This window comes from Lagopus leucura, unplaced genomic scaffold, assembly GCF_019238085.1.
Source record: "Lagopus leucura isolate 7727_CA_CO unplaced genomic scaffold, USGS_WTPT01 Super-Scaffold_100039, whole genome shotgun sequence".
Lineage (NCBI taxonomy): Eukaryota > Metazoa > Chordata > Aves > Galliformes > Phasianidae > Lagopus > Lagopus leucura.
The window spans coordinates 1,525,798-1,541,348 of record NW_024962288.1 but is presented as its reverse complement, the minus strand read 5'-3'; the positions used below and the strand labels follow the sequence as shown (position 1 = coordinate 1,541,348).

Below are 15,551 nucleotides of genomic sequence, written 5' to 3'. Positions count from 1 at the left end.
TGAATTTGGAGAGCTGACAGTGTGGGGATACTGTGACAGAGAGAGGTAAGGGCACCTGCCCAGCACAGGGTAAAAGCTGCGTGAGCCAGAGGAAGGTTTGTGTGTTTAACAGAGAGCTGAGGCGATACGAGGAGAATTGCTCACTGCCTGCGGGCTCAGAGTCCTGGGAGCTCTGAGCAAGTTTGATGGGAGGCTGCTGGCTCTCTCTGTGTCTGCTGCTGGGTCTCTCATCCCAGTATCACATGTGAGATCGCCTGAATATCTCACATGTGCTCTGTGTGGGGACAGAGCACTGCTGGGTTCACAGCTGTTCACCGCTTCACATCCGTACCGCTGAGGTGCTGGGTTGGGCAGTGCAGGCGGTTCCCTTCCCACAGCTGTCAGAAGGGGAGCAGACTTTCCTCCAGCCTTTGGGCTCGGAGGTTTTTTGTGTTGTGCAGAGCGCTGTGCATCGTGCAAACAGCACTCTTCTTTTTTGAGCTTTTTGATGCTGGTTTGAATTGGAAATTTTCATTTCTTTTTGCATGGCAAGGGGCAGGGGTGAGTGCAGGTCAGCTTGCAGTGTGAACACAAGGCTGTGGGGAAAAAGTCATTGCTGTCCCTAAAAAGCAAAAAGGACGATGGAGGCTGGCACTGTGAGTGTGCAGGAGCCAGCAGAAGCTGGCAGCCCGCGCTCTGCAAAGGCTCACCAAAACCAGGATTCTTACATTGCTTTTTCATGCTGAGTGTGTGGTCGGGTGGCTGTTCAGCTCCATTTGACGCTGTGGATTCTGGGTTCAGCTGGCTGGAAAGCCACATAAAACCGCCCAGACTCACAAATGGACCTTTCTCCTGCTTCCCCCTGCAGCTTGTACCTTCTATTTACAAAACTTGTGGTTCTGAGATTTCAGTCAATAATCCCTTCTCTTGTTGCTAATGCGGTGCCCGGTGGCGTGCCTGGCATTCTGCAGGCAAACCAACCCACACTGTTTTTCTAAAGATTACCCAGACAAAGGTCGCAATCCAGCAGTGAGCTCCCACACGTGGGATGTGCTGAGCTGACTGCATGCAGCCTTGAGGAGCAGTGGAGGCTGAGGGCCTCCCCAAACCATTACAAAAGCATTTATTTTCCTTTTCTTGGAACGTGACTCTTTCTGTCTGGACGTATGAGATGGTCGCACATGATCATTGCAGGCTGCTGTGCTCCCTGCGGCATCGCTTTGCTGTCTCCTGCTGTCAGCCTTGCCTAGTGGCCGTGTGCCCTGCTGCAGCATGGCAGTGCCCTCTCACTGTCTGTGCTGTGGGTCCTCAATCCTCCCCGAGGTCACCCTGCTGTCCCACCCTGGGATAGGGGCAGGCTGTTGGAAGGCTCCATCCGAGGTGCTGCTCCAGCTACCTGGAGAGGTGGCTGAGTGAAGCCTAAGGAACGTGCAGTGGATTTCCCTTTTCTCTTCTGTATCTCATGCAAGCATCTATCAGCACTATAGTCACATCAGATGGGGCTTGAAACCACAGTCACTCGTCTTCCAGCACTGCATCTGTGGGCCCTGCCTGCTGACCCTGCCCAGGGTGAGGACACATCTGTCAGATATGGACCTGCATCTCTGTGTGGGGCTCTCCCGGCCCATGGCAGCAGTGGCCGGTTTGGTTTTGGATGGAGTGATGCCGGCAGGTCGGCTCTCCGTGTCATGGTGAGTGGTTTTCCTGCGTTCCCTGTCCCTGAGAAGACTTCAAGTGCACGCATGCTGGAGAGACATCAAGGCAGGCTGCTCCCTGCAGGGACGCTGGGTAGAGCAGCTGCTCGAGAGGCTTTTTCCTGTTTACTTGCTCCAAGAAGAGCCGGGTAACGTGCTGATTAAAAGCCATCTCTCCCGGCTGTGCCTGTTGTCCCTCCTCCTCCCGACCCATCTACAGGGTCACACTCTTGCTGTATTGGCAGAGAATTGTGAAGATGGTGCAGGTTATTTGGATGCTTCCCTGGGTTGCTTCACTTGCCATTTTTTTCCCCTCTGCTTTCCAGCTTTGGGGACCACGCTCCTGACTTTATTGCTCTCCCAGCCCCAGCTGCTGCCCAGAGCCACCCGGCCGTCCATCAGCTCCTGGGATGGACTGGGTGGAGATGTGGGACCGTGGGAGTGCAGGCTGTCCCAGGGGACTTTAACCCCCTCAGCACCCACCCTGTACATCTGCAGCCCATAAATCTGCCTTCCAGCTGGCAGAGGGGTGGGGTGGCCATGTTTGTTTGCCCAGCACTCAGTCATCGACTGACAACGTGATCTTTCTCAGCACGAGCTGTTGATAGCCCAGCCCGTATCAGATCAGCAGCAGATAGCTGAGCGGGGGGCATCTGCTCTCTCGTTGTGGCCAGCTGCCATCCTGCAGGCTTTCTTCGTCCACTTGTTCTGGCTGAGATGCAGCTTGGCTCTCAGGGAAGCATCAGAAAGTGGTTTTTCCTCTTTTTTTCATTCCTCTTCAGTGTCTCATCAGTCATTTTAATGCCTTGTGGCGGTTTGTTGGAGAGGCCTCGCTTGCTTGCTGGAGCGCGGCTGGGGAAAGCACCAAGACAAGAGCAAGAGCCTTGGCACGCCAGCTTTGGTATGAGCCTTGGACCAGCTCATCTCCAGTGCTGGAGACCAAATAAATCCCAGGTGAGGCGGTTAGGATGATGTGAAGCCAAGCAGTGGTGGAGTCTGGCTGCAATGACGTGAAGGCCATCGCCAAGAGCTCCTGCATCTTCCACCTGAACTGCAGGGCACAGCACCGCTTGGGCTTAGCTGCTGTCTGCTCAGTGCTTGGAGCTCCTCTGCTGCACGCTGCTGTGGTGGGTGGCTGTGCAGCAGATGGGATCTCTGCACTCTTCTTCCCAATTTCTACCCTGGCAATGAAGAACTCAGGTGCTCATAAAGACAGAAATAAGGCATCTCCTTGGTGCTCTCTGTCAGTGCTGCGTAGCAGTCATCTTTGCTGGTAAATTACTGTCACGGAAACTCAACTGTGTCGACGGGTGGGATGGGTGAAAACTGAGTCACAGCATCTGAGCACCGCTGGCATTTGCTGCGAGCGTGACAGATCTTTTCTGGCCTTTGGTTTTCACTCCTCACCTCTGTGCCCTCCTTATATCCTCATCCCAAGCACAGCTTCACGGTAGGCATGGCTCCCTGGGCTCAAGTCAGGAATACAAAAGTCCCTGTGGAACTCCCCAGGCCCACGTCCACCATGGCTTCCCATGGATGGCATGCTGTCTGCTGTGCTGCTGGCTGACCCCTCTCCTAGGGCGGTGTGGTGCCTGCCCTTGTCCCTGCTCTTGGTCCCATGCCTTCTCAGAGGTCCTAAGGGCTGTGGGTGGGAGGGCAGCTGTGTGTCTCCACATCTCTCGAGGCACAAGGAGAGAGCTGCTGCCTGCTGCGTTCATTTGTAGAAACCTGGCCTGGCAGCTCCCCTCTGCTTCTCGCTGTGTCAGATGCCTCCATCGATCCGTCCGTGTCCTCTGCAGTACCTTTCAGATCTGGTTACCACTGCACGTCCTCTCTGGAGGAAAGGAGGGAGGCGGGCTGCAGGAGCTCCCCATCCTCCCACCCTTTTATTGTGTTCCCTTGAGGCGGTGACGCTTCTAGCCAAGGCAGGGCTGAGGGAACGGATCCTCCATGCTGTGCAGGAGGTCACCTTGGAGCCCGCCATCCATCCAGCAGCACTGCTGCGGACCTTCCTCTTTCCATTTGAGTCAGTGGAAGCTTTTGCTTCTCAAACAGGCTGGGCTGGTGACTGAAAGGCGGCCCAGGGCCGTGTTTGGTCTGCAGTGGGGACGCATTGCTTTAAGGGTGGCAGTGCTGGGGGGAAGCAGCGCCCAAATGTGAAGTTTTGGCCTTGGTAGCTGAGACTGTGCGGTGGAAACTGCCAGCCTTCACGTGCCTGCTGCTTGCTGGGCTGTGGGCAGAGATGTTGAGATAGCAGCATCCTGCTTTGCTCGCTTGGGGGACCAGTTCTGGTTTTTTTTAACATGTGTTTTCTTGCATTTGAGAGTAATCAGGAGAAATATGCTGATGATGCAGGATAGGCAGCCATCAGCCCCCAGCTAGCTCTGTTCCTGGTACTGGGAGGATGCTCATGAGATCTTGAAGGTCACTTACACGAGGCCAGGGCTGGTGGAGCAGCAAGGCAGGAGCCGCCTGGGGGTCTGTGCTGCCCTATGAGAGCAGGGCAGTGTTTGGGCAGAGCCTTCACCTCTCTGCTTCAGACTGCAAGGATGAGGAGCTGTGAATCACCTCATCTCCTGCCCATCTCCTGCAGCATGCTCTGCCCACTCTGAGAATTTCTGGGGACACAGGGAGGAGTCAGAGCTCAGAAGCCACAGGGCACGTGATGCAGGGGTGCAGAGCAGCTCGAGGCGAGGCAGGAAGCTCTGTGCCCACGGAGCAGCTGCTCCTGTGGTTGTGCATGTGGGGGCACTGGGGCTCCCCCAGAGCAGAGCGCTCTGCCCCATCCCACTGCTGGTGGTCAGCTGGGATCAGGCCGCTTCCATCCATCCTGGCTAACTAGGAGCTCCCTGCTGCCTCCAGCCCATTGAGTTGTTTTGAGCACCATCCCTGCTCACTGTGGATGCAGCTGCCTCTGCTGTACAGCTAACACAGATGTCAGTTCATAGCAAAATGCAGCAGCTGAGAGTAAAGGTTGCAGTTTGCTGTGGGAGTGGGTGAGATGAAGCAGCTTGCCAGAGCTAGACATGGCACTACTGAGCCAAGGCTGGAGGGAAAAACAGCTTAATCTGTGTCCTTTCGTGAGGCAGGAGAGGTTCCTGCACATCACAGCAATGAGAGCAGTGGGATGAGTGTGCTGCCGAGTACCAGGACTGCTGTGTTTCCCCAGTGCAGCCATGACAGGGAGCGAGCTTTTTGCAGGGGTTTGGGTGCCTTAATAACACGGTAGCTCATCTGTTTCCAGTTCGTAGAAGGACAAGGAATGTGCTGGGGTGCAGAGCTGTGCTGTGCGGGTGTTTTGGTTGGCCTCTAAGGATGCTCAAGCCATTGGGTTGGATGAGAGGCCTCAGCGGGTTCATTGCTGCTCTAGCCAGATCAGCCATTTGCTGATGCTGTGGGATCACCTTCCTCCAGAAACCTGAGTGCTGATGGCTGTGTGTGTGGCCAGGGAGAAGGAGCAGAAACCCAGCACTGCATCTCTGTGCACAGACAGTTAATTACCATTGCACTATCCCATTTAGTCTCATCTATTGAGAAAAGTGCGTAGGGCTGAGAGGCTGAGCTATTGTCATTGTGAAAAGCTATCCTGATGAGAGAAGGCTCTTCCCACTGAAATAGGTTTCTGTTGTGTCAAGGTTAGTGCCTTCTTTCAGATAGGATATAAAGTGTTGGTCTCCACTTCTCGTGTGCCCCGTGGGTGCAGCAGCCATGTCCAAGCTCAGATCCTCACTGTACAGCTGGCACCTCGGTGGGTGCAGCGCAGCACAGTGCTGCCAGGAGCAGTGCGTGGTGCAGGCGGTGCTGCAGCGCAGCGCATGGCTGCAGTGCTTGGTGCAGGAGGCCCTGGCCCTGCTCCAGCAGAGCACTCAGCACTCGCTGGACCCATCTTCCAAAGATGAACAGCGCTGGCCCCAGCAGTGCATTCAGTGGCCTCCTATTGAAATAGTGAGAGGGAGGTACTGGTGTTATTCCCTGTGGTGCTACGTAACAGATTTCTCTCATTTCTACCTGTATGCCTCTATGAGTTGGGGCTTTTTTTCCATCTTCCTCACCTGGTGTGCTTTCCCTGGTGGCCAGGCCTTCCCTGGGAGCTATGGGAAGACTAGAAGTTGTCACGCAGGTTGTGGCTGGGGGAATCTGTGGTGCAAAGAAGACATTTCTCACTGTTTTTTTTACTGGGATAAGAAGATGGCAGTCCTCTCCACCTACTTAGGGCAGGGTCAGTCCATGCTAGGTGAGGTCAAGCTGCAGTGACGATGAACACGTGGATGTCAGTGCCCTGTGGTCCCCATGGGGACACTCTGCACTGTGCAGTGCTTGTGGTGTGGATGGATGGGTGTTTTCCTGGAGGTTGTCCCTGAGAAATTCATCCCAGAAAGTAACCTGGCCCAAATCCTTTTTTTTTTTTTTTTTTTTTAATTATTATTTTACAATCAATCTAACATCTTTCCAAAAACCCTCCAGAGATGGAGATTTTGCAGCTCTGTTTCAGGGCGTCCTTATCCTTACAACACTCCTTTTTGGTGCAAGAGAAAAGTGGGGTCTGGCGCTGGGGCTGCCCTTCCTCTGCTCCCCCGCAGGCTGCATGCAGGTCCTGTGCTGCTTCTTGGGCTTTGCTGCCCAATGGGGACATGGGATGCTGTAGGGATGCAATATTGCAGTGCTGCACGGCTGGGACGATGGCATCTGTACTCACTGAGCTTCCTGCTGAGAGCTCATTTCCTTCCACAGTGCGAGGAGGCTGGGGGGGGGTTGCAGGAGGCTGAGGGCTGCCGCGTGGTGAGGTGCGGGCTGCAGAAACCAAACCGTCGTGCACCCAGTGCACATGGGTATGTTTGGGAGGATGAGAGATGAGCAAGCAGCTGCAGGCAGGCGTGGGCCACAGCTTCTTACCGGCTCGGTGTGCAGGGTGCTCAGAGCAGCAGCCGTAAGCCCAGCAGCTCCCTGCACCGCGTTCCTTTGCTCCAGGGGCTCTCCCTAGCATGCATTTTGGGGATGCAGTTTGCAAGGATATCTCAGCCTCCTCTATCCCGCGGGTGTGCTTTGCAGCAAAGTACTTATTGCCTGGTAAACTGCCATGAAATCTGTTCTTTCCCACTGCTTTTGTCAGGTCCTGGGACAGGAATTGTCTTTGCTGTGCGCGTCCCGGATGCAAAGACCGCAGCTGTGATGCGTTTTTATTTTAGTGGTAAGATGACATGCCATGTCACTAAGGATGTGACACACAGACAGATGACAATGGGACACCATGAACGTCCTGTCAGCCAGTTTCCAAAGGGTAGGTGATGCCTTCCAAAGGCATCTGCTGGCTGTAGGGAGCTTGTCCAGCTGTTCGTGCACCTGGGGAGCTGGATCCGCACGTGGCCTAGGCTGCTGAGCTTTGGGTTACTGCAGCACCAGGCAGGGTTTGGCTGTACCAGAGTAAGTTACGAGTAAGCTGTGGCCATCCCAGGCTCCCTATGCAAGGTTTTTAACAAGTGCCAGGCTGTATCCCAGCCTCCTTTTGGGTTTGCTGGGAGTGAGCATCTCACGACCCAACCCAGTGCTGTCAGCCTCTACAGACTGGTGGTTAGCTCACACTTCTGTCTGCTCTCAAACTGCATCAAACGGAAGCGAGAAGCAGATCAGTGCACAGTGACAGTGGTAAGTGGAGTTTAATTGGGATGAATTACACTCCAGGTTTGCAGTAATCACCATCCCACATTGCTCAGAAGCATCGTCTGCTTTGAAAACGTGACTCAGAAATGTTGTTATTTGATTCCCCCGAGTGTTTCAGAAACTGTTTTTCCAGGAAGCAAAGATTCTTGGGTTTGGGTTTGTTGGTTTTGTTTTTGGGGTTTTTTTTGCTGTTGTTGCTGCTGTTGTGTTCTCTTTGTCTGATGGTAATGAGTGTCCTTTCCCAGAATTTCCTCTGGGGAGAAGGCTGAGGCCACCCTCTCCAGCATCTCTACAGCTCCCTCTTCTCTCCCATGCTAGCATCCTGGCACACTGCATCCTGCCATGCTTCAGTTTCCCCATGCTGCGCTGGCCGTGTGAGCACTGCAGTGCCCTTCTTTCTCCCCTAAGGAACCACAGACCCTCATCTTCTCAGGAATTTCAAACTCTTTGCTGAAATCCCTTTTGTTTTTTCCCCACGTTGTCTCTCAGTGGATATTCGTGAAATCAAAGAGATTCGTCCTGGAAAGAATTCACGTGATTTTGACCGGTACCAGGAGGATCCGTGCTTCCGACCAGACCAGTCCCATTGCTTCGTGGTCCTCTATGGCACAGAGTTCAGGCTGAAGACCCTCAGCTTGCAAGGTAAAGGGCAGGGGGCAGGCCAAACAGTCCCCACATTTCTCAGACATCCTTTTGAGGGACTCTGGGACACATCCTGGGCAGATGCTCTTTTTGCCATGCAGAGGGCATGGCTTTGGAAGCAAGTGACAGCGCACAGGCACTGCTTAAGTCAGTAACCGATCTGGTAAAGCCAGAAGTTGGGTAACAAGACCCCTTATTTCAAAGCACTGGATGTAGTGCTTTATCTCAGCTGGACACATCACGCATCAGCTGAGTGCTGTCAGCCACACACCAGTGCTCAGAGCTCACTGGTTCCTGCTCTGCAGCTCAGAGCAGGAGAACAGTGCCGGCTGGTGGCACAGGGTGACTCTGTGCGTTGCTCTCAGCTTTCCTGAACATCCTGTCCGTTGGCTTAAGCTGCACTCGGGGCTCTCAGCCTTGTGCCTCGCTAACGCAGTGCTTTCTGCTGTTGAGATTCATCTTGTTTGGGTGGAGGATGGGCTCACAGTCATGTGCTGCAGTTCGGCTGATGGGTGATGCCTTGTTATCCTAGCAGTACCCAGTCTTGTCTCATTTAGACCCATGTAGGCAAGTTGTGCTGACACCTGAATGTTTGTCAGATCTGCCTTCTGGATGGGGCTGCAGCTCACTGGGACAGAGACAACCTTCTTTATTCAGAGGGAATTGCTGCCCCTGTCACCCAGGACTGGGCAATGCTCTTTGGGGACAGAGGTGGCACAGCTCTTAGGGATAGCATGGAAGGCTGTGGGGCATGGGGACCAGACAGCCACATGTGTCCTGGGGGTGAGCAGGGAGAGCAGCCTAACAGAGCATCTGCATGGGAGGGAGTTGTCTGAATGGGGTGAATGAAGAAGGAAGGGATTCAAGACACTGGGGACAGCCTCAGAGGTTGGTGACGGGCTTCTGTGTCCTTTTCTCTCATTTCTTCTCTTCTTTCTGCAGCCACTTCTGAGGATGAGGTCAACATGTGGATCAAGGGACTGAACTGGCTGGTGGCAGATACTCTGAGGGCTGCCACTCCTCTACAGATCGAAAGGTGGGAGCTCAACCCTGTCCTGTGCTTGTGTAATTTTCCCTCTCCATTACCTGTTGTGCTGCCAGCCCCCAAAGCACTGTGCTGGGCTGTACAGCAGCACGTAGTCGGGAGTGTCCTCAGTGCTGGGGTGGGCTGACATCTCCTCTCCCTCTGAGCCATGGTGACCCCATGTCCTGTCTGTGTGAGCATCTCCCATTGACTGCCATGTCACAGCATCCATGGCCAGATACCATCTGCATTCCTTTCCTTCCAGGTGGCTCCGGAAGCAGTTCTACACACTGGACCGCAACCGGGAGGACAGGTAACAAGGGGAGCAAGAGCCAGCTGCACAGACACACGTGTTCCCAGGAGCAAGGCTTAAGTCCTCAGTGCCTGAATCCCAGTGTTGATCAGAGCCCTATTTCCCAGTCACTCACAGCCAGGAAGACCTTTGAGACCCCATCACTCCAACCAGCATCTCCAGAGAGGCAGACTGCGAAGAACCATCAGTGCTTTGCATGACTGAAATCCCAAAGCAGAGGACATTTTCAGCTGTTGGTTCCCCCAGGTCCTTGGGCACCCTCCTTCTCCCACCTCCCCCTGCTGAGGGCAGCCCGGGGGTACTCAAAGGGTGGAATACCACCTGAATCTTTCCAGATTTGAGCCCCTTCTGTTCTGTATAGCTGTTACAAAGAGCTGACCTGCCCAAAATTAGGATCTGATTTCTGTGTCAGTGAAGGGCAACGTGCTGGAGGCAGTCTTCCTCCTGCTCCTTGCAGAGGGATCAGTGGCTGAGAGCTGGGCTTGGGGCAACCAGGGGGTGATGTCCACTGCCATGAGCAGGAATTTGAGACCGGCAACTGGCCTGGCTCGTCCTGGCATTGCTTTGCAAGGCTTTGTGTCATGGAGCAGCGTGAAGCTTTGGGATGTTGCAGAGGAGGGGTAAATCACCTTTAATCTGCTGCAGCTGCTCTGCATATGCCACACAGCTTTCAAGTCAAGGCTGGGGTTTGCATGCAGTGATGGGACATGGGGAAGGTGGCAGGAGTGCAGCACTGCTCCCTCGGGCAGAGCCCTGGAGGGAAGCCGTCCTCCAGCCACGTGCATCACTGAGCCCTTTGTTTGAAAACTCCTTTAACTCAGTGATGGAGAAGGCATGTGGGAGCAGCTGTGTGGGAGTTTGGAGCATGAATACAGGAGAAATGGAAAAAATTGCACCTTTTTCTCATCCAGTCACACGGTAACGCTGCTGAAATAGCCCCAGGACAGAGGGGATAAATGTGCTGCTTGCTCTCCCTGAGGTGTGGTCAGTGGGGTGAAAGCTGTGCTCCTGCATCTCTCCTTTTTTGTCATACCACCTCTGTGTTATAATTAAGCTAAGAAAATGCCAAATATTCTTTACCTGTCAGTTGGGGAAGTGAGTTACATGCAAAGCAGAAAGCATTCCAGTCCAGGCTGAGCAGGAAGCACGATAGAAATGCTGCAGCGTGGAGGGGAAATGCAGAAAGGTTCTGGCTTCCCTGTTTTACAGGCACCCATGTGTTCCCCATAAAGCCAGCAGTTAAGGTCCCATACAAGCTCTTGGCTGAAGTCTCTGTGTTGTCACTGGGCTGTTGACTTTTGCTTCTGGGCCCAGGAGCTAGCTTTGAATATGAATCAAGGAGCTGTGCTCTGCACACCAGGCAGATGTGGGGAGGCTGAGGACCCACTGCCCGTTGCTGGAACCCACAGGGGTTTGCAGGGCTGGAAGTGCTGTGCTCACCCAGCAGAGCCCATCGTGACCCGTCCCCTGGCAGCACAGACGCTGTGGGTTGGCGCTGGCTGATGGCTGTTTGTTTTTTCAAGGGAAGTTAGGTAGAAAGAGGAGGATAACAGGATGCTGGGTTTTTTCCTAGCTCCAGAGGAGGCGGTTTCACCTCTGGCCAGGAAAGCTGCAGAGTCACAGCGCCAGGAGTGGGGAATGTTGTCATGGCCTTTGAGAGGGCTGGATCCGTCCTCTGGCTTAGCTGTGGTGAGGCCTCAAAAAACTTCCCTACGAGAAGTTGGTTTGGTTTATTTATTTATTTATTCTGCTTTCCAGTCTCCAAATAGCACCGAACTATTTATCAGAGCTCATCCAACGCTTTAACAGCTGGTGCCTCTGAGTGTGTGCACCGCCCAGTCCCAGGGTGAGACCCCTCGCTCTCACAGCTCCTGAATGTGTTTCCCCTCTGTCCCACACCAGGATCTCTGCCAAGGACCTGAAGAACATGCTGTCCCAGGTCAACTACCGCGTGCCCAACATGAGGTTCCTGCGGGAGCGCCTGACGGTGAGCTCTGGCCCCGCTGCTCTCCCTCCTCACTAGGAACCCTCAGCAGAGTGTGTCCTTTCTTGGGGTGAAATCTGGTGGTGCTGAGGCTCCCACCCCTGCTTGGTGGGATCCCTGCTTTTATGTGGACGAGCTTGTGGAAGCACATAGTGGGGGCTTAGAAGCCTGGGTGCTGTGTGGTCCCGTTGGCCACAGTGGAGACATCCAGGAGATGAAATCTGGCCAAGTTTTGTCGCTTCTCCAAATCCTGTGGGCAGGTGACAACCCCTGGCCACAGGGATGCAAACCCCTCACTTATGGCCCCTGCAACACCTCCGGCGCTGTTTTTTTCTTTTTGGCTGTAGGACATGGAGCAGAGGAATGGGGATATCACATACGGGCAGTTTGCACAGCTCTACCGCAGCCTGATGTTCAGTGCCCAGAAAACGGTAAGAGCTCAGTTCTCCAAGGCAGAAAAGAGAAAGCAGAGACCATATTTGTTACTGGGCATCCCCTCTTAATTGCCTTTTTAACCTTGCCTCCCTCAGCTAGTGGTTCCCATTTCCTACCTCTGGGGCAGGGAGTAAATCAGTTATTGCTTTCACCTGAGTGCAACCCTAAGCTCATGCTGCTTCTTTTGCAGATGGATGTCCCATTCCTAGATAGGTGAGTGCCTCTTTCTGTTGGCAGGGGAAGGGGCTCTGCTTTTTCTCTCCGTGCTGTGCTTGGATGCCTGCAGCAGCTTGGCTGGGATGTGGCACACTGTGTGCTTCTTGTTGTGGCACTGCTCGTGTTTTTGTGCTCCGTGCACCTTTGCTGTAGGCACTCAGCCTGGGTCAGCAGGGCTCTTCCTCCCAGACATTCCAGTGAGACCTAGCTCAGATCAGCTGTTGTGATTTAAAAAAAAATCTTTGATGTAGACATGGAAGCTAAAGATTTGTTGACTTGCCCAGGTAACATCCCATGGTTCTCTCTCTTTTATTTCCCACAATCACAGAAAAAAAGAGCTGACCAGGTATGTCCCTTTGCCCAGGGCAGTCAGCACTGCCAGCTCCATTTCTGCCTTCTTATCTTAGTCCCAACATGGCCCTTGTTGGCCGTTACAGCTCAGTACTCCCAGATGTCTGCTGAGAGAGCCAGCTGCAAATGGTCCCCCCCCTCCATCCTACACCCTCTCCCATCCCTTGCTGCTTGCTCTGTCTGTCCTGCCCTGCTGCCATATGGCTCATAGGTGGCCTTTTGCTGGCAACAGAAGGTGGAGCAGTGACTGAAGTTTCTCTCCCTGTGCTCTCAGGGGTGGAGAAAGGTCTGAGCACTTCAGGGTGTCACTGATGGAGTTCCAGAAGTTCCTGCTCGAGTACCAGAGGGTGAGCTCAGCACAGGCTGTGGGGCTGGGCGATGGACAGGGGGCTGTGGGGCTGTGCTTCTCCCAGGGCTGGAGCTTCACCCACCCCCTGTGCTCTTGGCTGATGGTACAGAAGGCCGATGGTTCCCCCTGAGCAGCAGCTGATCGATCTGCTTGCTGCCTGTGCTGTTAAAAGCCGTCTTCCTCTGGCAAGCAGCAGCACAGCGTGCACATTCTGACCCATGCTTGGATGCGCTCAGTGTGTTTGCAGAGTGTGCAGACCCTTTCTGTAGGCTCTTGCAATGCCACGCTCCGTGTGAGAGCACAGGGCCTCCTGCTTTGCACCATCCTCCCCATCCGCAGCTGCAGGGAGCAGAAAATTAAGCAGCAGCCATTTGGATGACCTCATGAAAGACAGCCAGGGAGGGGGAGACAAAAGGAAGCCGCACTGGCTTCTGCTGCAGGGGGAGCTGGGAAGGCAGATCTGTGCAGAGGAGCTCTCAGAGAAAATGCACAATGTTGAGAAAATGAGGACCGCTTAAAAATGGTTGGGATTGCTGCTGTCAGTCTGGTATTGCTAATAGCTGAATTCCCAGGCAGGGGTGGTTAAAGCTTCTAGCTGGATGAGCTGCCTGCAGTTTTGAATAACACTTCCCAAAATGCTCTCTTGTTTATTCCTCTTTGGTGGTTTGCAGGAGCTCTGGGCTGCAGACAGCCTTCAGGTACAGGAGTTCATGTTCAACTTTCTGAGAGACCCTTTGAGAGAGATTGACGAGCCTTATTTCTCCCTGGATGAGGTGAGGCACTTCCAACACCAACATGCCTACAGTGGGGTGGGACATCCCTGGTAGGAGGTGGGACTAAGAAGTAAAAGGGGGTGAGTGTCCCTTGGCAGCACATATCTGTCTTTTCAAAGCAAGGAAACCAGTGACCAGCTATGCTGGAAGCAATAATACCATCTCCATGTCACTGGCACTCTGGCCCAAGTCCCACCCAAGAGTCCCCCGATCCATGTGTAAAATGAAAGGCAGAGCTGATTATTTATCTGCAGCTGGGTCAGCTGTAGGGTTTATATGTGTTTACGTGGCAGGGCGTAGGGATAGGTGCCAATGCCCAACGTTGTGGCTGCTTGAGCATGGTGGGCAGGGAGCTGTGCACCCTCTGGGCTGCCCTTGGCAGGGTTTGGTCAGGTCCTTGTCTCCTAATGGTGGTGGGGCCAGCTGGCGCTCCCGCTGCAGGAGTCAGTCTGAATCAGCTTAGGTTGAGTTCATTCACATGCTTGGGGCATGTGTGACACTGAACCACGGGACCCAGACCCTCCCCACCAGTAACACACTTCTGTTTCTTCCTGAGCAGTTTCTCACCTTCCTGTTTTCCAAAGAGAACAGCATCTGGAACTCACAGCTGGACATGGTGTGTCCCGAGAACATGAACAACCCCTTGTCCCATTACTGGATCTCCTCCTCACACAACACGTAAGGACCCCGGGGTGGGAATGGCTCCCTGCACCCTGTGCTGAGGGATTTCCTGACCCAGGAGCTGACAGACACGGTGCTGCAGGGCCTGTAAGAAGAGATACTCTAAAAGCCAGGCAGGGTGATTTGCTTCTGTGGTCCGTTTGCTTCTCTGCTGGTTGGAGCAGCTCACATCCTTTGTCTGTGCTCCGTCCATCCGAGGCAGTATGTTAGCTGAAGTGCAAGGACTCTTCAGGGCTCGTCTCAAGAGCCAGCTCGAGCTGTGCCTGCAGCCCTTGCAGTGGGGACGGGGCTGCCGTGTCTCAGCACACATCCCCGTCCTGCTGCTCTGGCTGACACGTTCTCTCACCTCGAGGTACCTGACGGGGGATCAGTTCTCGAGTGAGTCCTCGCTGGAGGCGTACGCCCGCTGCCTGCGCATGGGGTGCCGCTGTATCGAACGTGAGTACGCAGCAGAGCCAGCAGCTTTGTCAGCATTCTTGTGACGTTGTTCCATCTTTGGGTGGAAGATGGACTCATCTTCCCATTTGGGTCTCTTTCAGTGGATTGCTGGGATGGTCCCGATGGTATGCCAGTCATCTACCACGGGCACACCTTAACCACCAAGATCAAGTTCTCTGACGTCTTGGTCACCATCAAGGAGCATGCCTTTGTCACCTCTGAGTGAGTACAGCGGGCACCTGGGCTTCCAGGAGAGGCAGCAAGTGGGGTGCCACAAGGTGATGCCCACCTTTACCCTGGCACAACAGGGAAAGAAACATGCTGGTGTGGTTCCAGCCAAGGGGAGATTTCATTCAGAAAAGTGTGGTAGGAAGAGAGGCCCTGAGCAGATCTCAGCAGTGGGCTGGTTCGTGTCTGTCTGCTTGCTGCCAGCAGTGGTGAGGACACTGCTTGTAGAATGGTTCCACTGAAGGCTTGAGACTACACAGCTGCAGCACAGATGGGTGTGGGGCAGACTGCTCTGAGAAGCCAGGTTTTGAATGGAGTTCCCCTTCCAAACACCACTCTGGTTCTGATGGCTCTTTCCTCTCTGCAGTTTCCCCGTCATTTTGTCCATTGAGGATCACTGCAGCATTGCTCAGCAGAGGAACATGGCTCAGAATTTCAAGAAGGTCTTTGGGGACATGCTCTTGACCAAACCCGTAGATATTTCTGCTGACGGACTTCCCTCCCCAAACCAACTCAAGAGGAAGATTCTCATCAAGGTGAGCTCCCTTCTCTAGCAGGACTGCTAAATGGAGAGAATGGGAACACGTTGAGATTAGGGAGCATGGGGAACTGCCTGCTTTTGGAAGGAGTTCTTGTGTTGATGTCTGTGATTAATTTTACCTTGAGAAAAAGGTTTGGATGTGAATGCAAATAGGAATTCCTCACAGTTTTGGGGCAGTTTGGCTCCAGGTCTCATCAGTAGCCCCATTCTCCTCACGCTGACTGCTTAACTCCACTTCTGAATTA

The 15,551-nt window shown here is 53.8% G+C and overlaps 1 protein-coding gene across 1 annotated transcript in view; it reads left to right on the top strand.

Moving 5' to 3' along the window:
- PLCG1 (phospholipase C gamma 1) overlaps positions 1 to 15,551 on the top strand; it is a 29,984-nt gene that overhangs the window by 4,105 nt on the left and 10,328 nt on the right. Inside the window, exons 2-13 of the mRNA XM_042883665.1 lie at positions 7,821 to 7,973; positions 8,916 to 9,009; positions 9,263 to 9,310; positions 11,213 to 11,297; positions 11,642 to 11,725; positions 11,920 to 11,942; positions 12,571 to 12,643; positions 13,317 to 13,418; positions 13,978 to 14,096; positions 14,452 to 14,537; positions 14,639 to 14,759; positions 15,133 to 15,301. Of these exons, the coding sequence (XP_042739599.1) occupies positions 7,821 to 7,973; positions 8,916 to 9,009; positions 9,263 to 9,310; positions 11,213 to 11,297; positions 11,642 to 11,725; positions 11,920 to 11,942; positions 12,571 to 12,643; positions 13,317 to 13,418; positions 13,978 to 14,096; positions 14,452 to 14,537; positions 14,639 to 14,759; positions 15,133 to 15,301 (1,157 nt within the window). The remainder of the gene's footprint in view (positions 1 to 7,820; positions 7,974 to 8,915; positions 9,010 to 9,262; positions 9,311 to 11,212; positions 11,298 to 11,641; positions 11,726 to 11,919; positions 11,943 to 12,570; positions 12,644 to 13,316; positions 13,419 to 13,977; positions 14,097 to 14,451; positions 14,538 to 14,638; positions 14,760 to 15,132; positions 15,302 to 15,551) is intronic.